Source organism: Schistocerca gregaria, chromosome 8 (genome assembly GCF_023897955.1).
Source record: "Schistocerca gregaria isolate iqSchGreg1 chromosome 8, iqSchGreg1.2, whole genome shotgun sequence".
Lineage (NCBI taxonomy): Eukaryota > Metazoa > Arthropoda > Insecta > Orthoptera > Acrididae > Schistocerca > Schistocerca gregaria.
The window spans coordinates 208277038-208300482 of NC_064927.1; the positions used below are offsets into that span (position 1 = coordinate 208277038).

General features: G+C 41.4%; 1 protein-coding gene across 4 annotated transcripts in view; it reads right to left on the reverse strand.

Moving 5' to 3' along the window:
* The window catches only part of LOC126284892 (uncharacterized), a 93756-nt gene that overhangs the window by 23334 nt on the left and 46977 nt on the right, over nt 1-23445 (reverse strand). Inside the window, exon 1 of one of the 4 annotated variants that reach the window (XM_049984149.1) lies at nt 4828-4919. The exons of 2 other annotated variants lie outside the window; for them this stretch is intronic. In XM_049984149.1, coding sequence (XP_049840106.1) covers nt 4828-4860 — 33 coding nt within the window. In that variant the 5' untranslated portion in view covers nt 4861-4919. Of the gene's footprint in view, nt 1-4098; nt 4216-4827; nt 4920-23445 lie in introns of those variants that run through there. One more of the 4 variants, XM_049984147.1, reaches the window with a different exon arrangement.

Consider the following 23445-nt stretch of genomic DNA (forward strand, 5'->3'; position numbering starts at 1 on the left):
TATTTTTATCATAACTTTTAACAGAATATAAAAGCTATTCCTCAAATTTCTGTATCAAGAAGAAGCTGGGAACAAACTGAAATGAACACAAATCCTAGACAAAACAAAGCCTTTAGAAATATAATCAACTGTTCTCAATTGCTACCATTATGAGCCGAACCACAATGAGAAATAGGTCATGTTATGGGACGTTCTATTCAAATTACAAAATCGGTTCCTGAGAACATCATGAACACACTGTAATTAAGAACATAGTTCTTATTTCTTGGATTGTCCAACACTAATGTACCAAGCACTACAACAAGAATTTGTCTAATACATATTTGAATTGGTGATGAGATATGTAGCTCTTAAAGAAATTTTTGAGGAAATTCAGAGAACATTGGTTTTGTGTCAGCAATTATACAATGGTTGCTCTCAAGCTGCTTATCACTTAGGAATTTTATGCTACTCTAGGATAATTCTTTCTTTGAATACTTTCTTCATAAGTGATAATTTCCGTAACAATGACTGTTTAACTAAAAACAATATTGACAACATAAAAACACAATTACAAATTAATAAAGATGATGTTCCTACATCATCAGGGACTAGACAGAATTACTTAAAGGTGCATAGTAAGTGATCTTATGAGTTAGCACCAATATGAAATTGTAGTGACTGGTCTTGTGCCTCACAGGAATTGTGAGGAAACAATTTACAATGATATACAATTTCAACAGCGCAAGATGGCTGAAATCCTTCTAAAGCAAAAGTGCCTGTGTCCAATGCAAATAGTCTAGCTGTTTCTGTTACAATTTCCATTGTTGTTGTTGTTGTCGTCGTCTTCAGTCCCGAGACTGGTTTGATGCATATCTGTCCAGGTGTACTAGAACAAAATTTCTTACAATGTTGAATTCTGTCTTTCACTGTGGCAAGTTCGAGGTTTCTCGATCAACTTAGTACAGTAAAAGTAAACAAGGAGTCTACTATAGCACTCTGCTAGATGACAAAAACTGTGGAGCTTCCGCATGTCCTTAAGGAAAATGACATGCAGAAATGTTTTAAACTGTGGAAAGAACGAACATAAGCTCAGTTATACTAACTGCTCATCCACTGCTACTGAGCTGATTGATTTTAAACTTACAACAGTGTAGGGACACAGTTCAAGGTTAAGAGTGCCTTGCACTAATAAGATATGGCAAACAGTTCCTTAATGTAAACAGTCAAGTTTATTATTTATTTTACATTATATGACAATAGTAGAATATCTTCACTGATCAGTGTGTTGCAGCAACAAGGGCAAGGTAATGTAAGATGAACATTTTATGGAGGCAAATACTGCCACCGAGATCAGCCTATAAATATTCTTAATTATGCAACCCCATGATTACATGGGTATCCCCACTCATGTCGATTACATCAATACCAAGCTTCAGTTTGAAAAACTGTGCAGTCTTCATCTTGCAATAAACGGTAAATCTCTGTAAAGTAAGGAGATCAATTTTCAGTATCATAATGATCTTTCCTGCATGGCAAATTTCACAATGGAACAACCAGGTATGTATATCAATCCAGATCTGACTGTTACTAAGAAGAAAATATATGTATCTAGCTGATTGCCAATAAAAACTGGGTCATCAGCCAGCCTTATTTTTCCACAACATTTGCACCCTGTCACTCATGTGATCACCTGAGTTAATGTAGCTAGCCTACAGGGTCACTGGTCCCCACATGCAGAGGATATCACGCCAATATGGTTCCACCAGAAGGAACAGGATAGTTAGCCAAACAGATCCTTAAATGATTTAAGTAGTCCAATGAAACAGTGACTCAGCTCCAGAGGAATACTATGTACCTCTTGTTAACATGTGGGTTGGAGAGATGACCATGAATAGTCATCATCAAGAAGTTTCTAGTGTAATAGTTAGTTATAGCCTGTAAGCTGTTAATGGGTATCTATAAATTAGTTACCCCTTTAGTGAATCTCACTTTGGCACAGAAAGAAGGGAAGTACACAGGCATAAACTTTTAACAATCTTCTAATAGAAATTAGATGTGCTGTGTCTTTCAAACAAGACACAGCCAGAGCAAAAGCACCACAAGTGCAAAGATGCAAGCTGGTGCCAGTGCCAAAGACACTCGTCACTTGCACAAGGATGAAAATATTAACTTTGCCTCGGCCAGTTACTGGCTGAGTACAATCTGCTAATGACCAGACAACAATGGACAGAAGCCTACTTGGATGATAGAAGAGCAGCTCTCACCGACTTGGTTATAGATCATCTTCCAGGACTGACTTAGACATGGAACGTTGTTTAGTGAACTCTTAGAAGTGAACAGACAGTTGCTGTAAATTGCATTTGTTATGTACTTATCACTTAGCCACATACATACAGTGTTGCAGGCTTCATTACTCGACAAGTCACAAAGATTAGTTCACCTTTTTAACTCATCTGTGTGACTTTGTTACTAATTTGTTGGAGTGTTGTAGAACCTTTGCTCTCGTATCCTGTTACCCAACCTTGGGGCATAGCTGTGTAATAGGGGCAGGTAGAAATTGTGTTAGTGGTGTTCTGCACCAGAAGCCATTTCACGAACTCTCAAACTTGGTGTACCGTAACAACAATGGCAACATTCGGCCTCCACAGTAGTAGTGACGAGGTCTTTACAAATCTGGGGACGAGGGTTTACAAAAATACGTCTGCCACAGAATAGAAGTATTTTCACAAATGCAGATTACAATGATCTCTCCTCGACTACTCCTATACTATAGAGGATTCTTTTTATAAATGTAGAATATGATGACTATTTACAGGTTTTTTTTCTTAATAAGATTTCCTCTGCAGTATGCAAATACTAGATAGGGAGAAACATCTTCATTTACAACCACTTCTGCTGCCGGTTATATATTTTATTTCCATGGGATATGTATAGGGTGGCCACTTAGTCTCACCAATAGTTTTTCCCGATTGATATCCTGAATTTTGCTGAAAAAGTTATGTAATATATATGGGCAAGTTTTACTGTAAGTTTTCATGGGCACATATGATTTCTCTCTCTTCTTTTTCTGGAGTTGCCACATCATTTATTAGTGTCTGTTCAAAGTTTAGGTGGGATAAATATATAAATATTAATATAAATGAATTTACAATAATTCTGTAATACTATGTCACAACTGTTAAAAAGAAAGCCTCTGAAGCAGCCAAACTTTAACATAAATTTCTTCAGTGGCAAAACTCTGAGCCGACAAAGTACGTTGCATAATGTCATCTTCCACGACCTGATCTTGGACTAAAAGTACTACAGAGAACAGTAAATGTTTGTTAAACTGCATTATCGTACGAATAGTTTAGAAAAGCAGGTATGAAATGTATTGAATACAGCAGGGACTATGTCCTTCTGTCAGCCTTGTTGGCGTTGTTTAAAAAGTAATGTACATGAAAGTAGTCTAAACGTTAATTTGTTAGTTAATGTTTCAAAAAGCGATTTAAAATATTATTGTGCTGTAGGTAAAAGTACGTTAGGGTAAAACGATATCTACTTTTTTTAATTAACACATACGAAGATGTCCACTGTGTCCTTTTTTAAGTGCGCCGCCCCAAGGTAAAGTTCTCGCACAGCACGGTCTAGACCTGGACAAGAATATTATGGCATCAACTGCAATTTATTGCGACCCGGCATAGTATGACAGGCGCAGGCGTCACCCGTTGTTCCCTAATCCGAATCGGGGCTTTAGAACGCGGCCGCCTCACAGAATTGTCACAAGACTTTTTCACGCATTAGAAGCACATTTCCAAGTGAGGGATCTGCGCTTATTTTGCACAGATGCTGAAACTTTCCATTTACATCCACATTCTCAAGGCACTTCTGAAAACATTCCGAAGTACTTTCTTTACATAAGTAAGCCAAATTTCGTCGTGAGCACTGAATATTCACACCAAAGCAGACGCAATTTCCTTTTTTCAGAACACAGGTAAAAATAAGACATTTTACGCAAATTTTAAAACTAAACGCATTCAAGAGTAAGCATTTTGAAACACAGAGCAACAAAGGCAAACAGCCGCGCCAGATACGGACGTTAAAAACAATTCTGCTGTAGGATTTTTTCAGCCTTACTGTCAAAACGCGGCATTTCGAAACAGGACTGGAAAACCGATGACAGATTCTTGAGTACCTGAGGCAGTTTGTGTCTAAATAATCATCCAGATACTGAAACATGAATACAAAACAATATTTTAGCCATGATACGTTTCCGTCCTTAAGGTTCCGTGCTGTCTCAGGACGCCTGACAGGTTACTAGAAATGGCCTTGGGGGGTCGAAACCGATGGTAGTCCAAAATAAAAATGCAATTGATGACGTTTCTTTCAAAACCACTACAACAGCTGCGGAATCGTCATCAAGATGTTCTGAATGCTGTACAAAAATTTTACAAAACAATAGTATATTTGCAGTTTTATCAGCAGTTCTGCATGCTAAGCTTATGTCCCCTAGATATCCCATCGTTAGTGTAGGCTGCCGCCATTCCATGCCATGCCATGTCACTATGAGATGAGGTAACAAACTACATGAGAAGTTACAGCAGGAATACCCTTCGAACTGTTGTCACTGAAATGAAACATCAATAGACTTTGATAGCAAATGATGTACCATGTTTCAAATCACATGCTTTTCATACCATGATCACTGCTATCTGTGAGCAATGCTTTGTGAGACAGTAAGCAAAGCACTAAACTGAAGATAAATTAGCAAAAGAATTGAGAATCCTGGATATTTAATGCTCTTGTACAAAACATCCAAGTTCAAATAAGGACCCGTATTTTTATTTAAAAAAATTAAAAGCCTACCTTGCTTTTGTGTGAATGATAGCTACTATACATGACAATTTCTCACACTAACTTTTCACACTCACAATCATACTACGAGAATCGGTCTTGGAGCCGGAGAACTCGACGGGTTAACACGAAGATTCCCGAAGTCGGCGTGCGGACCGAAGTTGACAAGCGAGAAATCTAACAATTCAATATGCTTCTTCACCTTTCCTATGCGACTACAAAACAGACTGTTTACGAAGCATAATCTCAACTGATTTATATTAAAATGATAATACGTTTCCTTCGTCGACGAACAAAGATTCTAAACGCCCCTGTGTCTCCAATTTCGTGGAGTCACCGGAGTCACCTACGAGGGGGCTTCAAAAAGTTAAGTTACGACATGTCGTCCCATGAAGACCATTACCCAAGAGTGGCGTATTGTCGTAAGAGAGTTCATGTTGTAGGTTTCCTGAAGAATCACTTTTGATGCGGTACGGAAAACAGGTGCATCACAACGTGGGAATGAAATGTCGCGAAAACTGGAAATTTACTCCACAGCTGAAATAAGCGGGACAGTACCATTCTTGTGGGCAAAACGTCTAAATTGCACACAGATTCACCGTGAAATTCTGGCGGCGCATGGTCCAAACGTAACGTCACAACCAGCTGCAGTGACATGCCAATAACCTGACCAACGCCACACAGACTTGGGTGATGGTGATCGGTTAGGAAGCCCATCGACGTTTACGACAGACAATATCCAGGCAATCGTGCAACCGATTTACAAATATCGTAGATGCTCGGACGATAAGGGCGTTGACACAGTGGCTCAAGATTGGTCCTGTGACCAAGGAGCTGATTTCTGTTGTCGAGGAACTGAACGATTTACAACATCCCGACAATTGGTGGCTGTGCTGAAAAACAGTGTAGTGTATCTGTTACTGTGAAGTGTAGTACAGAATGCAGCAAGTTACTCAGCTTGCCATAATAATCTGTAACCTATTTTTTGAAGTTCCCTTATAGAATACCCGAAATTTCAGCGACTTTCTCTAGTGAAATCAATTTCCCTGACAGTTCCATGTTTTCTGCACAAATTGCCAGCTACAATAAACGCCTCTGCAATCTTTTGTTCAATTTAATCATTAATTATCGTAAATTTTATGGTGAATATGTTCTAGGGAATTTGGAACTACCCCAGACAAACTCATGTCATTGATTACGGATACGTCAAAGAAAATGAATAATGGCTAGCAATTCTGTTGCGAAAATATGTATCTATGTGGCAGATGTATGTGAAGGCACAACCTACGCGTGCAGAACTGTTGGCCAATCTGTATATATGATTTACGAACAGAGAAAGGAACAATTGTCGGTGAGCACATAATGTATAATATCCATCGGTACAATGCATATATCCAGATTCATTATGTGCAGTGTACACGCCATAAAGTATTTGCGAGAATGGCCAAATGCGAGGACCCGTTGGAGGTAGGTATATGTCAGAACGAGTAGATTATACACAGACTGATGTCAGAATTCTGGATCAGCGTCGCTTCTGTGAGGTTTGTGTCCCCTTACTGGGAAAAGGAAATAGTGTTTCTGAGGTTCCACGTAACAATAAACGTTTAGAGTATACTCAAGTGGTAGTTGGTCGCTTGCGGTCCATAAAAGGACAATCATCATTTGCGTCAGGAGGCTGTCTACAGGGCTCGTCCGAAAGGAACCAGAATAAATATGGTGCCACAGTGGTATGCCGATTCTGAGTCATATGCTGATGAGGGTACCGACACACAGGCCTGGAGTAAGGTATTGAGTTTTAAATGTCACTTCTGCTAAAAGCTGACCTCTGGTGGTAGCCATTTCAGATTGGCTATAAATACTAGTCCTAGAAAATATGCCTCTACTATGCTGCGTAAGGTAGGCAGTACAAATTCAACAGGTAGACCATTCTCGGTTCATACTCTGCCATTTGTAGCGCCCGCTGACGTCACCAGAGATTTAGTGCTGCGAATTACAATTCACCGTTGTCGTTTTTATAGGCGGCAACCATGATGTTTTCTAATTATTTGTCGTCCCGATCATAATCAATTACGGTATACCTTTTAGCTCTGATACATTTTAAAACTAACTACAGTTCTCCTCAGTGGATCTGAAAGTGTTACATTGTAACAATATTAAAAATAGAATGAGACTTCTCAAACTAAAAGAACGTTGCAGTGATGGCCTTCCATCCCACAGAATTGCGTACGTTTAACAATTAAAATAATTATCAGATCAACATAAATACTATTTCCACCACAGTTATGTTTCACATCATATTTGTTAGAGCAATTTGTTTAATCTGTGAATGCCAAAAAAGAGACGCAGTCCAGAGCTGATTTCTTCTTGCAGCATTCTTAACAGCCCTCCATTTCGCCTTTCTATTTAGACGTATAATCCGAAACGAAGTACTATCTTCACATTTTCTTAAATAACTTGTTAATTTTGTCGAATTGTTAACATATGACTTTCCATCACCTTTTTGGAATTTCTCCATGGAAAGTAGAGAAAATGTGCTCGAACTTTATCAATACAGTGCGCCACTGCTTAGGAAATGGATGTGCGACCTCCTTTAGAAATCATTATAATTCAGTCTTGATCTGCAATTTCTTTTGCGACAAGTTGACAACTTACTGTTTGACCTCTCAGTGAACTGACAATGTTCTTGCCTTTGAACGCAAGGCTCAGGTACCGTGTGGCACACATTCAGCGAGAAATTCTGAATGGTTAAAGTCAATATTTAGAGCCAAGTTATCTTTGCTTCTCTCTCTCCTACTATTACGGATTAAATTGGTGCCTAGTTTGATACATACCCGGCTGGAAAGAAAAATTATGTTATCTGAACTGGATTCTTAGCTACTAACATCAAGGACAATTCTCCCCAAGCAGCCAATTATCTGAGGAGACAGAAACACACTTTTCCCTGCCATTCAAAGCCTCGTCAAAGCACGAAACAAGTTGTGTGTGATAAGACGGGTAATAATCTTGATTTGAACTGGAACAAATCTGTTTAAAGCCTTGTACGAGGTACCTGTTCTTTCCTGCGACAAAATTAACGTTTATGATCAAAGAAGTTAAAACTGCTGAGGTACTTCTGGTGCTGACTGACCACAGCTTATTTGCACGAGGACGGCAGACAATACATCTGAATGGCAGAGGATATGTCTTATTGTACCAGTTATGGTTTCACACAGTTCCATTCACTTATACACTGATGAGCCAAAACACCATGACTACTGCCCACTGCGACGCAGAATGATGCGTTGTGGGCAAGTGATGCAGTAACAAAAGTACGCAAGCGAAGCAGAGAGAGATGGGGGATCTCCATAGGGAAGTATGGGCTGCAAATGGGGAACCCACTGATTGTAAGATATGCGACTTCAAGAAAGAGCAGATTATTATTACGCAAACACTGAACGAGTATCTCAAACGGCGAAGCTGGTCGAATGTTCATGTGCTACTGTCGTTACCGTCTACAGAAAGAGATAGGACAGTGACACTACCACAAGACACTGAAAAGTTGGACGTCCAAGTTCTTCATAAAACTTACAGCGTTCGGAGGCCTGTCTCCTTTGTAAAATAGGGCAGATGGTGATGTGTGGCACCTCTACCGGAAGAGCAAAATGCTGGTGCACATACCAATGTTTCGGAGCACACTTGTTGAAGATAGAGCACCTGCAGCAGTCCACCCATTGTGTTCACATGTTGACTCAACGACATTGTCAATTACTATTAAATTGGGCATGGGAACATCGAGATTCGACTGTCGATCAATGGGAACAGGTCGATGGTGGTCTCCACAAATGCTGTTATCGAGGTGAATGGCAGCTCGAAATGTGCAGCATGCCAAGAATGTAGGCTGGTGTGAGCAGTATTATGCTATGGGAGACATTCTCCAGCGCTTGCATGGGACCTGTGGTAGTAATCAAAGACACACTGGCAGTTGCACACCACCTGCATCCCTTCATGCTTGATGTCTTTCCCGACGGCAACATCATCTTTCAGCAGTATAATTGTCCATGTCTCTGAGCTAAAACTGAGCTGCAGTGGTTTAAGGAGCGTCATAAGTGAATTCTATTGAACCCAAATGTGTCGCTACTGGGCGTCACCATGTACACACATAAGCGGCCCTTTGTTTAGCGAATTACGTGACCTGTGCCTAGACATCTAATGCCGCATACCTCCACAAACCTACCAACAAACTTTCAGATCCATGATATGCAGAATCAGTGATGTATTTCCATTCCAAAGAAGGACAAACAACCTATTAAGCAGGCGGTCATAATGTTTTGGCTCATCAGTGTACAGCACGAGGAGGATGACATTTTAAATGCCTCTGCATGCACTATAATTAGTTTCCTCTTGTTTTCACAATCTCTATGGGTGCAATATGTAGGGGGCTGTAACATATTCCTAGACTCATCACTTAAAGTTGGTACTAGAAAGTTAATGAGTAGGTTTTCATGGGCAAGTTTGTGTCATCAGGCACATGCCAGTTTAGTACTTTCAGCGTCTTCATGACACTCGCTCACAGGTTGAACAAAGCAGTGACTATTCATACTGCTCTTCTCTGTATCCGTTCATCCTTTCAATACACGCGTTACTCCTTTGTGGTATAGGTCCCAGACACTCCAGCAATATTCCAGGGTGGACTCAGACAAAGGGCAGACCCCACAGAAAATCTTCAGAAATTATAAGCAAGAAAATGTCTTTTCTCTTCGGAGTACTAATTTTCATGCTACATCATACAGTTAGTGCAGTTCAGCATGTAGCAATTTTTTTCCTTCAAACAATCTAACAGGATGGTGAACACACAAGAACAAGAAAAAGTTCTCAAATCTTGCCAGGAAAAAGATAAGGTGGATATTCCCAGTTTTGACTTCCAACAAAGTCTGCCATACCCTTTACTCTCCATGAATAAAATATTATACCTCTGTCAACTATGAGACTTCAACTTTAGTATTCAGAGTGAAAAAAACAACAAAAAGTACAATGTTTATGTGGGATGAAACACATGGTCATAAGAGTGTTGAAGTTATTTTGCGTCCAAACAGGTACATAACAAGTACATCATCGCCACAAGTTGATACATTTTACTGGTTCTCTGATGGCTGTATTGGGCAGAACAAAAAATGGCAATGATTCATTACCTAACAACTTTAGTTGCTTCTGGAAGATTCAAGTACATCAGTCATTACTTTCCCACGAAAGGCCACAGCTTTCTTCCATTTGACGCCAACTTTGCAAAAATAGAAAAAATTAAAAAAAGAAAGAAAGAAAAGGTAGAAACTCCTAGAGATTAGGAAGACACTGTAGAAAATGAGGCACATTTCAATGTGGTAAGGATGACAGGTAGTGATTTCCAGGAATACTAATGACATTTAAGTCAGTATTACAAAATGTCAGTAAGGAGAGAGGTCAGAAATTTTCGAAGTATAAAATATTGAAATACACATACAAATATCCGGAAAACGTTGCAGTTGCAAAAGCAATAGGAGGAACAGGCTTCATAATATATTCCTTGATGAAAGATCCCTCCCAGCAGATCACTTTCAGCACTCTGACATTTTACACCAATACACTACCCATAAAAATCAGAAAAGCTGGAAAATCTGAAACATCTAACATAGTACTTATCACCAGAGGATGCAGCATTTTATTTATTACTCACAGGATATTCCCAACCTGAAGTGACAGTGTCGCAATCAGAAGAAGAGGAACCAACATAATGAAAGAAAAAATAGTTCTTTTTCATTGCACTAAATGTTATATACCTTATACTTCTTTAATTCCGAAGATTATGAAGTTTCAGTCATATACAGGGTGATTATATTTAAAGTTAAACTTTCAAACCGCTATTGAAATAACACCACTGGTCAGAATGACATCAAATTGCAATGGAATATTACCAGAGAAGGGGGAAAACTTATGGCAGAAGAAATAGTTACAAAATGTAGCAACAGATGGTGCTGTAAGCATCACAATTTAATAGTGGCTGACTACAAATGACAAATGAGTCATACAACAACATGCAAGGTGTTTGATGTTAAACAAACTGTACTACTCAGTGTACATGGGTGTACAGGTGGGATACTGTTAGTTATGTAAGAATGTGGCAAGGTCATATCACATCGGATGGAAAAAATCGGTTTTTAATTGTCCTGAGGCCAAAAACCGCATAAAAATCATCAATCAAAATCAAATCAGATTATTAATTTCCGTATGACTGTGGCAAAACATGTTCCATATGTTGTCCACCGTTTTCTGCAACAAATTGAAATCGAGAAACAGCACGTTTCACGACTGATCGAAGTGTTTCTGGAATCACGTTCAGAATGTGTTGTGCAATGCATGCCTCCACTGCACCTAAGTTTGCAATTGGAACACTGGACACAACATCTTGCAGCTAACCCCACAGCCAGTCACACAGATTAAGAGCAGGTGATTGGGACGGCCAGGCTGTGTGTAAATGGCAGCTGATAATTCCAGCATTTCCGAAACGGCGCTTCAGCAGCTATCTAGCTGGATTTGCAATGTTCGGAGGTGTGCCATCTTGCATAAAAATGATCCCATCCACACACCCATGCTGTTGAGAGCCGGAATGATGTGGTTGCGCAACAGACACTCATAGTGTCTAACACTGACGGTACAGGTAACAGGACCAGAAGCACCTGTCTCTTCGAAGAAATATGGCGCTATGATAGATGATGCCGTAAACCCACACCACAAAGTGACCTTTTCAGGATGAAGTGGTACTGCTGTGGATTCCATTGCCTATATTCAACAATTTTGACATATCCTGTCAGATGGAAGAGGGTTTCGTCTGTCCACAGAACCTTCCATGGCCAATCCTTGTCCACTTCTCTAAAGCAAAGGTCTCTCTTGCTGGCAGGTCTACAGGAAGCAACTCGTGCACATGGACCATTTTGAAGAAAAGGAGGATGTTTCATAGGATTTTATGCACCGTGTTCACGGGTAAGTCCAAAGTTTGGGCAATTATCCATGCACTACACGTTCGCACACCACCATTCATCTCCTCCTGCATTGCTGTGGCCACTATCACTGACTTCGAATCAATTCATTTCCTTCCTCTACCAGATTGCACACCAAAAGAACCCATATTTTTGAATTTCCGAATTATTTTCTACAGACCCATGGCAGTCATTGGACCCACGCCTTTTTTTCAAACCCCTTCAGTGCCCAGAACTTCTGCTGAGTGATGTGTGCACAGTCATCATTCTTGTAATACAGCTTTACAAGTGGAGCATGAACCTGCATTGAAATAGCCATGGCGAATGTCGCTGACAAGAAAGGAGGAAAAGCCGTGTACCAGGCATGTTTATACCAACTTCACTGGGTCGTGCTCAAAACAGGTGTTTTCATTTACGTATTCTGACACATACAGTGCCACCTATTGATCTCTTTTCACTGCTTTTTTTTTTTCCTTCCGCTATGTGTCTTCCCCCTACTCTGATAATATTCCATTGTAATTTGACATTATTCTGACCAGTGATGATATTTGTACAGCATTTTGAAAGTTCGGTTATAGTCACCTTGTATTCAATCCCATAAACCAAGTTAGGATGTAAAAAAATATAATTAAAAATAATGTTTCTTTCACCAATGTCTATCTTTTTACCATACAAGAAAAAACATTCTAAGTCCATGACTATGTGTTAATCATTTTCTCTCAAATATACACTCCAAGTGTGTGAAATTTGCAGGGAATATAAAAGTGAGCAATTCATAAGTGAAGACTAAAAATTACGCTGACAAAGCAAAACCATCTCCAGTTATAACATTTTTTGCTTCTCCTCAAATAGGTTTTCAATTGTCAAGTTCTATGAGTAATACAGCAGTGTAACACTTAGTCAAAACTGTAATATTTTGAATATGATTCCCATTTTACATATTCCTTTCATTTGAATATACGATTAAATATTACAAATTTTGTGGGAGATATTAAAAATATTATGAATGAGATTTCTTTCTCTTCTAGGAAAAATTTCCCACGCATTGAGATGGTCAATATGAAGATATGTGGGACAGAAGTGTGTGTCTCATTGTCACTGTCCACTTATATATTATTTGCTTTTAGAAATTGGTAAGGTACACGTATATTAAGACACTTTTTCGTGTTTTGCATATTACACCTTGCAAAGACAAGTTTTGATCAACAAATTAAAGAGCAATTTACCCTTTGAAGACAAAAGAGGAAAGCATTCCAGCCGGCCTCACACAATCATGGATAATGAGAGTCTTAGCAAAGAAACACACTGAATAGTTTCCAGAACAAGAAAGCCACTACTGCAGGTGTAAAAGTGTTGCCCAAAATGTAGTGTATGCCCTGCCGATACCGGAAAAAGCAAAACAATGGCTATGAATGTGGCTGTGTACCAATCTTTAGCAGGTACTCTTCTGTCCACCACTGAACCATTTTCTGTATTTTATCAATGGCAGCATTCTGTTTACAACCTGGCAGTATATAATGCAGGCAGTAATACTGGTTTCATGCAGTTTTAGCACGAAATCATTGCCAGGAGATGCGCAGCAGATACTCCTATCCATTCGGAAGTACAGGGTGTCCTACTCAAACCTCCCCGATTTCGAGGACCCAAGAGGGTAAAACCACAGTAGATATCACAATGAAAAATGCAAAATATTGTAGAGCATCTCAAAGAATTTACATTGCAGCATCAGAAGAGCAAAGTATCGTCGCCAGAGTGCAGCATGGTCGCATGAAGTGAACAACTCCACAGCAGCGCGCGGAAGCAGTAGTGTGGTTTGCAGAAACAAAATTGCCGATTACCGGGCAAAGAAATTATCATCGTTTGTATGAAAGTGATCCAGCTGATGTGAAAACAATTAAGGAATGGTATAGGAAGTTTCTGGCAACAGGAAGTGTTCTGAAACATTCTGGCGGTGCACATTACGGAGTTTCAGAAGAGACAATGGAGGAAATCAGACAAACATTTCTCACAAGCCCACAGAAGTCAATTTGTCAAGCACCTAGGCAACTAGATGTAGCTTGATCAACATTGAACCGTGCAGTTCACCAATATCTTTGTATGTGTGCTTATTACAAAGTGCACATTCTGCAACATCTGACGCTGACAACAAACCACGCTGCTGACAATTTGTTGCGGATATGCTGCAGCGTATTGATATGGGTGCCAGCATCCTGGAAATATGTTTATTCTCAGATGAGCCAAGCTTTCGTCTATCAGGAAGGATTAATAGGCATGACACAATATTTGGATTTGGAATTTGCAAAATCTACACATTGTCATTGAACACGTTTGTGATAGCCCTAAGCTAAATGTCTGGTGCGGGCTAATGCACGACAGGATTGTTGAACCGTTCTTCTTTGCGGAACAAACAGTGAATGGGTAGTGTATCTGGACATGTTGAAGCAGTTTGTGTACCCTCAGATACAAGACTTGCAACCCAACATCATTTTTCAACAAGATGGAGTCCTGCTGCAATGGTCAATGGCTGTTCGCAAGTTCCTGGATAGGAAATTTCCCAATCGTCAGATCGGGCACGGAGGACTCATTGTCTGGCCACCACGTTCACCCGACATTATGCCGCATGATTGCTTCATGTGGGATCCGTAAAGCGTGTATGTGACCAGAGTGGATGGTATTTCTATGTTGCGACATTGTGTCACCAACGTGATTGCAACAATAACAGAGGAAATGTTACTAAGAACTTGGCAATAAATTGAATAGAGACTCGATATTTTTTGTGTTAAAATGGTTCACATATAGAGGTGTATTGATGATAAATTCTTTGAGATGCTCTACGATGGGATGCATTTTTCATTGTTTTATCTACTGCGGTTTTTTTCCCATGGGTCTTTGAAATCAGGGAGGTGTGAATGGGATACCCTGTATAATCTTACACATTCCACTCCTCTTACTATGGTGAGGTTCGGAATCTAATCATATGGTCTGCCCACTGTATTTGGCAGAACAATCTGTGGATGATTTATGTTTATGAAAAATCCGATCGTAAATATTTCACAGTGAATTTGTACATTTGTCTGGCGAAACCAAATGAAGTGAAATGCTGGATGTGCAGGTACTTATTTACTGTAATTTCAGAAGGAACAGCATTAAAATTTTCAGTCACCACCTCCACCTCCTCCTGCTCCTGCTCCTCCTCCCCCCCTTCTTCTTGTTACAAAATGTGCAGAAATGCATATACTCTGTGCATCAAGAGAGCCCAAATAGTTAAGCATGAAGTTTTTCCTTGTGTAAAATTTGCTTATAGGTGCAACACTGCTCTAGCAAACTTCTGAATTTACAGTTTTCTATTATTTACATTAATTCCTATTATGAGTAATTATTTTTCATAATAAAATTACTTAAAAACATTTGGTACTATTTTTATAAAACAAAGTGGAATTCCGTTACCTGCATAGACCGCCAGGCTAAAACACTTTTCGTAAGAAGTTCTCTCTGTTAATTGCAGCAGCTGCTAACTTTAGTAATAAATTTCTCTGTGACAGCTTTTTTTCGTACATTTTTAACTGCTAAATAAATAGCAGTAACTGCATTTAATGTCTTATTTGCTAGGGCAGTGATACCCACTCTGTCAGCCATTCTTATAAGTTAATAGTTTAATCGTTTTTCTGTCATAGTAAGTCTTAGTATCATGAGATCTGCTTCACATTCACTCCAAAATGAATCTAAATCTTTGGCTACTTCACCAGAAGCAACAGATGAAATTTTCCTGAAAATAGGAGGAATTTCATCTTTGATTACATTTTAAGTACTTGCCACAAAGATAAATACTGAGATCCTGCCATTATTATTGGATGCATTTTTGTTATTTTTCCCGAATACAGTGACATTTTCAGATCACTATTCACCATAACTGAACTCAAAATAGTAGGTTTGTTATCTTTTTCTATAAGCATGAAACTGGTGGCAGATCCTGATTTTATCATAACCTAGTGGCTGCTTTTAAACACAGGACGCCTAAAAGTACACAAAATATGAAGAGTTGAAATTATATATAAATTAGTCTCTGGCTGCAAGACTAGCTTTCAATTTCTTTATTATGGTGATATCTATTTTGGGGCTTCCAGCTCCATGCTCTGATGAACTTTGATATATGCATGTAATATGTTAAACAATGGAAACTCTAGGTAGGAATATCAATAATGTAGGAAAAGACAAGTTGCCACTTACCATAAAGATGACACGTTCTGTTGCAGACAGGCAAAATTAAAAGAGACCGACATATAGCTTTTGACCACAGCCCTTATGAGCAAAAGAGAAACACACATTCATACATACAAGCAAGCACATCTCAAACACACGAGACAGCCAGTTGCAACAGCCTGGGTTAGAATGCAGCTATCATGTTGGATTAAAGCAGCAATCAGGAGGGGGTGGGGAAGGGAAAGGGACAGTAGTGTATGGGTGGAGGGAGAGGAACACTGTCTGGCGGAGCGTGCAGGGACTAGAACACCAACAGGTGCAGGGTCAGGAGGTTGTGGGGCACAGAGGTGAGGGGAAAAAAGGATAAAAAAGGAGAGGAGCAGGGAAACATGGGTGGGTGTGAAGGCAGAGGGAGGCAAACATAGAGGGAGGGAGATGATAATGGGAAGCAGATGATAGAACAGAGGGGATGGAAACTGTTGGAGGGTGTGGGAACAATATGTTACCGTAAGTTTTGAGGTCAGGATAATTATAAGAGTGGAGATAACATCCATCTGCGCAGTTCAGAAAAGCTGGTGTTGGAGGGGAGGATCCACATGGCTGTTTCGTGAAGCAGCCATTAAAATCAAGCATGCTATGCTTAGTTGCATGTTGTGCCACAGGTTGGTCTATTTTGCTCTCGGCCACAGTCTGGCAGTGACCCTTCATTGTAATGGACAGCTGGTTGGTGGTCATACCAATATAAAAAGTTGCACAATGATTGCAGCAGACAACATTGCTGCTTTCACAGGTGGCCCAGCCTCTGATGGGGATAGGATAAACTTGTGACAAAGTGCTGGGAGGTGAATTGGGCAGGTCTTGCACTTTTGTCTTCCAAAGGGACATCCTTGTGGAAAGGAGTTGGGACTGGGAATGGTATAGGAATTGACTAGGATGTTGTGGAGTTGGGTGGGTGATGGAGCACCACTTTAGGAAGGGTGGGAAGGATCTCAGGTAGGATGTCCGTCATTTCAGTGCGTTATCATAAGTAATCAAAGGCCTGGTGAAGAATGTGGTTCAGTTGTTCCAGTATGGGGTAGTACTGGGTGACAAAGGGGGTGCTCCTTTGTGGTCAGTTCTTGGGGTGGTGAGAGGATTGGTGGTGTGAGGGGGAAATGACCTGTGAGGTCTGTTCGCAGACTAGCTCTGGGTGATAGTGCATGTATTACAAGGCCTTAGTAGTTCTTGTCGCTGCAGATATGCTGCCCTGGGCAGCCAGGCTGTATGGGAGGGACATTTTAGTGTGAAAGGGATGAGAGCTGTTGAAATGAAGGTACTGTTGGTGGTTGGTGTGTTTAATGTGGACAGATGTGTGGATGGAGCCATAAGAGAGAAGGTGGCAATGTCTAGAAAGGTGGCACGATGCGTTGAGAAGGAAGCATATGAGAGAGAAAGTGTTTAAATTGTGAAGGAAAGAAGACAGAGTGTCTTGGCCCTGGGTCCATATCATGATGATGATATCAATGAATCTGAACCAGACTAAGGGTTTGGTGTTTTGGGAGGCTAGAAGGGTCTCCTCTAGATGGGCCATAAACAGGTTGGCATAGGTGAGTGCCAAGTGGATGCACACGGCTGTGCCGCAGATTTGCTTGTATACCTCCCCTTCAAAGGACAAGTAGTTATGGTTTAGAATAAAGTTAGTAAGGTGCATGATGAATGAGGTAGTGGGTCCGGAGTCTGAACAACACTGGGAAAGGTAGTGCTCAATAGTGTTAAGACTAAGGGTATGAGGGATGTTTGCCTATAGGGAGGTGACAAGTAAGGATCCAGGAGGTAAAGGAGCCAAGGAAATGGCTGATATCTTTGACGTGAGAGGCTACATTATGAAGAAGAATTGGCTGGTGGTGTTGGTCAATGAGGGTACAAATTTTATCAGTGGGGGCACAATAACCAGCAACAATGGGGCATCCAGGATTGCTGGATTTATGGATTTTGGGGTGGTGCAAAAGTGTGTGTGTGTGTGTGTGAGAGAGAGAGAGAGAGAGAGAGAGAGAGAGAGAGAGAGAGAGAGAGAGAGAGAGAGAAGCTAAGTTGGAAGTAAAGAATTCCTGGAAGGTGACCAGTGGGTGATTAGATGGGAGGGGGTTGTTGAGGGTCACAGCTGAATGGTGGTACAAACTGAAAAAGGCAGGGTTCAATGTTGGAATTAGGTTGGAGGGATTGGCAGACGAGAAGTGCTTCTATTGCAGGGATTGCAAGCAGGAGAGTAGGTCTTTGACAAATAAAGCATGGTTAAATTTAGGTATAGGGCTAGCCATGAGGTCTAAATAGGATGAACTTCTGTGTAGCTGAGGGTATTGATGAAAAGATTAACAATAGTGTTACAGAAATATTTTGGCTCTGGATTTGGTGGTGCGTTGGTAGGACGTTTGAGGCTATGTGACAAGTTGAGAAGGTAAGCTAAGGAGGGTTTAGGTGTTATGAGGAGAAAAACTAAGGGTGACAGGGGGGTTGTATAGTGGTGCCAAAGGTGGAACGGTACCCTGAGGCGGAAGCAGGATTTTGGTAGATTGGATAACTTATGGATATGGTGTCTGGACAGCAATGGATTCTTTACCTCCAACTTTAACTCCAACAACCTACCCCAGGTCCCTTCCTCAGAACACCAACCTTTCAGCAGAAGAATGAATAGCCATACAACCTCAAAACAAATCGACCTAATCACCCTACCTGCTGACAAAGGTTCCACCACTGTTGTTATGGACTGTAGTGACTACCTGGAAGACAGCCTCCACCATATATCTTATTCCTCCACTTGCAAACTCGGCCAGAGTTACTTCATCCCAGAAGTCCAACACAACCTCCAATCCCTGCTTAAAGCCTTATACCCTTCCCAGAATCTCTCACCTGAACCCATTTCCCTCCTCACCCTATGGCAACCTCCTCCCCCCCCCCCCCCCCCCACACACACCTCTTCTATATCCTCCCCAAAATCCACAAACCCAACAATCCTGGGTGCCTGAATGTGGCTGGTTATTGTGCCTCCACTGAAGGAATTCCGGCCCTCATTGAGCAACACCTTTAACCAGTTGCCCATAACCTAGACCCCAGGTCAAAAATACCAAACACTTCCTTCACTGACTCTCCATCACTGAATGACTACTCATTACTGTTGACACAACTTTCCTATTCATCAGTGTCCCTCATGCCAATGGTCTCACCCCTACTGAACACACCTTTACCCAAAGTTCTTCAGATTCCAATCTCACTGACTCATTCCTCACACACCTTACTAACTCTATCCTAAACCACAACTAATACTTTTTTGAAGGGAGGGATACAAACAAATCCGTGACACAGCCACTGACACCTGCACGACATCCTCCTAAGCCAACATGTTTATTGGTCAAGCCTCCCAAAATACCAAACCCTTAGTCTAGTTTAGGTTCATTGGTGATTGTTGGTTGTGTTTTGCTTTGGGGTGCAAAAAACAACTGGGATCATATGCACCCAAGTCAAAACTGTAGAAGAGTTAAAAAAAGGACTATACGTTAGTCCCAATTGACATTAGAGAGGACAGCTAAAACTGGGACACAGAGAAAGGGCTAAAAAGACACTATACAAAAACGGAGGTCCAAAACTAAAAATTAAATGGCCTTCGCCGTATTGCTTTGGCAGATAAAAAGTAAAACACCGTCGAAAGCCAGCGCGTCATTTGCTTAAACGGGCACTAATTCAAGTGGGGACATAAACGGTTAAAAAATGGGCACTTTGTCGGGAAGTGGTGAACAGTCAAAACTTGGGTGCCATGTGTACAAAGTGGTGAGGTAGCGCCACTTATCAGATGACGATGGCTAAAAAGTCAATGCCCAATACACAGCGGAGTTAAAATGATCTCCTCCTGGTGGGAGGCTGAGAGGAGGTGGTCCAAACCACCGAGAGAGGCTTAATAAGCGGGAGCTTATTCCCATGAAGGGACGACCATTGGCAATGCCAAAGGGACACAACCTCATGACAGACAACAACACAGGGATCACTGGAGGGAATATAGAAACTAGTGTGCTGAGGTGCGAGGACTGCAGTCTTGGTAGCAGCCTTGTTTCTGGCAGACCGACATGACCAGGAACCCACATAAACATCACAGAGGCTCACCAAGAGTGAGCAAGTTTTCCTAGTCCCGCTGCAGTAAGTGATGGGTGGTGTATAGCACACAGACTTTAACGGGCACTGAGTGAGTCTGCGCAGAGGACACAAGAGAAAATTCTGTCACCAAATGAACTCTGTGTCCTGATACAGGGCGAAGAGCTTGGCTGTAAATACTGAGCAGTGTGCTGTAAGCCAATGTTGAAAGACAAAGGCACCAATGACAGAAGCACACCCGACCCCACAGTCAATCTGAGAGCCATCAGTGTATACAAAGATACTATTCCAAAGTTCCATGCAAAGGTCATGAAACCGAAGGCGATAAAGCGAGGCTGGAGTAGAGGAAGGAATGAAGATCAAGGTTAACATTGGCTACTTCACAAAGCCAAGGTGGTGAAGGGTTCACACCCACTGGGTGGTAGGTTGCAGGTAGTCTGAAGTTAAGCCGCCGTAGCAAGTGCCAAAAGTGGACTCCAGGATGTAACAGAGAATATGGATGCACCCCATACTGGCGATCAAAGGAATCAGTGAAGAAGGAGGCATAGGATGGCTGGCCACACATGGCAGACAAACAGCATGCATACCTGCTGAGGAGAGAAAGTCACAGTGGTAGGACAGTCGTAGTTCAGCAGCTTCAGCATACAGATTCTCAACCGAAGCCAGTGTAAAAAGCGAGAGGGGCCAAACAAATGCCATGATTGTGACTAGTGTTGAGACGGCATAAGAGGGATGGACATGCAGAAACACAAAGCAAGCACCCGTAGTCGAGTTTCTAACGGACAAGAGACCAGTACAAATGGAGGAGGGTGGATTAATCGGCACCCCAGGAAGTATCCATTGAGAACACGTAGGGCACTGAGGAAATGTGTTCATTGATGATGACTTCATGATCTTGTCTCAGGGCCAAGATATCCAACTTCATTCCTTTGCAACATCAACACCACCTATCTCATATGGTTCACCCAGTGTGCCACCTTCCTAGACGTTGACCTCTTCCTCTCTAATGGCTCCATATGCACCTATGTGCACATTAAACACACTAACCAACAGCACCCGAATTTCGACAGCTGCACTCCCTTTCACAACAAAAAATCCCTCCTATACAGCCTGGCCACCCAGCGACAGGATATCTGCGGTGATAAGAACTCCTTTGCTCAGTATGCTGAGGGTCTCATCTAGGCCTTCACAGACAGGCACTACCCCAAAGACCCAGTCTGCAAACAGATCTCCCATGCCACATCCCCTCATACCCCCAATCCTCCCACCACCCCAAGAACTGACCACAAAGATGTGCCTCCTTTGTCCCACAATTCCACCACAGACAGAAAAAAACTGAACACATTCTTCACCAGTGCTTTGATTACCTATCATAATGCACTGACATGAGGGACATCCTACACATGATTCTTCCCATCCCTCCTTAAGTGGTGTTACGTCACCCACCCAACACCCACAATCCCCTATTCCATTCCTATCCCACTCCCAATTGCAATCCTTTGGTACAAGAAGGATCATATCACTGTGGAAGACCTAGGTGCAAGACCTGCCCAGTCCACCCACTCAGCACTCATATTCCAGTCCTGTCACAAATTTATCCTACCCCATGAGGAGATTGGCCATCTGTGAAATCAGCTTCGCCATCTGTGAAATCAGCAATATCATTTATCAGCTCTGCGAGCTACTTTTTGTATTGGTACAACCACGAATCAGCTGTCCACAATGAGGGCCACTGCTCAACTATGGCCAAGAGGAAAGTAGACCATCCTGTGGTACAACATGGAAGTGAGCATAATATGCTTTATTTCAATGGCTGCTTCACTACTCAAACCATCTGGATCCCTCCTCTAACACCAGCTTTTCTGAACTGTGCAGATGGAAGTTATATTTAGAACACATTCTCCACACACTTAATTATCCTGGCCTCAACCTACTGTAACATATTGTCCCCATGCCCTCAACCCAAAAGTTTCCACCCTGTCTGTCCTGTCACCTTCTGCCCATTGTTGTCTCCCAACATCTATGTTTGCCACCCCTCGCTTTGCACCTGCCCATCTTTCCCTGCTACTTTCCTTTCTTGCTCCTTTTTTATCACTTCCCTGCACCACAGCCTCCTGACACTGTGTCTGATGGCATTCTAGGCCCTGCACACACCGCCAGAGAGCGTTCCTCTCCCCCTTCAACCGTACACTGCTATCCCTTTACCTTCCCCACTCCCTCCAGATTGCTGCTTCCATTCCACGTGAAAGTTGCATTCTAGTCCGAGCTGCCAAAGTTGGTGGTCATATGTGCGTGAGGTGAGCGTACTTGTGTGTATGAATGGTGTGTTTCTCTTTTGTTGATGAAGACTGTGGCTTTGTGTAAATTGTCTTTTAATTGTTCCTGTCTGTAACTTATCATGTCTTCTTTACAGTAAGTTGCAATGTATCTTTTCCTAGATGGTTTACCCAATGTTAGGTGTATTTTGCTCATGGTCACGGCTGGTTGTCATCACTAACCAGCATAGTGTGCCAAACCCTGTATCTACGGCATCACTTAGGAAGTTGACAACAGCAGTCAGCAGCACCTCAAGAGTATTTTGCCTGTCTCATGCCATGCACACCAGTAGGAATAGTTTTTTTCATGGCTGGCTTTGCCAAGATTCTCAATTCTTAGGGAATGTCATCTGCACCAAGGTGCCTCTTTTTTTTAAAATTTTTTTTTCAATACCATCATCATCGCATACACATTATAGAGAATAAAATACATAGTTGTCAATATGCCAACTGCTACAGGTTTGAATGCTATATTGACTGTCAATCACTAACTTATTCATTAAAACTGTTGCAAGTACTTAGGTCCAATACTACCTGATTCTCTTTCAGGGCTAATATTTTCAGGAGAGGCACAGTGTTTATGTGAGGTAGGAGTATATGTTTCAGGGAACCAAGTTTTCTGATGGACAATATGCAACATTGTACAAAAACACTAAGTGTCTGATAGTAGGTCTCTCATTCCCATTAGATAGGGAAGATGATGTTTACAGATCCATATAATATTTACCGGAAGTGTATTCATGACTGATGGGAAGGAGGTTGGACCATCTTTCTTCCTTTTTCTGTTTTATTATTTTATTTTATTTTTTTTTTTTTTTTTTGGGGGGGGGGGGGGGGGGTACACCAGAAAGTTCTTATAAGGACACAAATAAAATAATTAAAAGAGTTAGACGTCTTTGGACAAGTCCGTCAAAGTAATAAAACGAAGAACACGAGCAGCTGCTCGAGTGTCATCAGCTAAAATTTCCTGTAACGTAGATGGCAGAGAGAGGACAACACGAGATTGA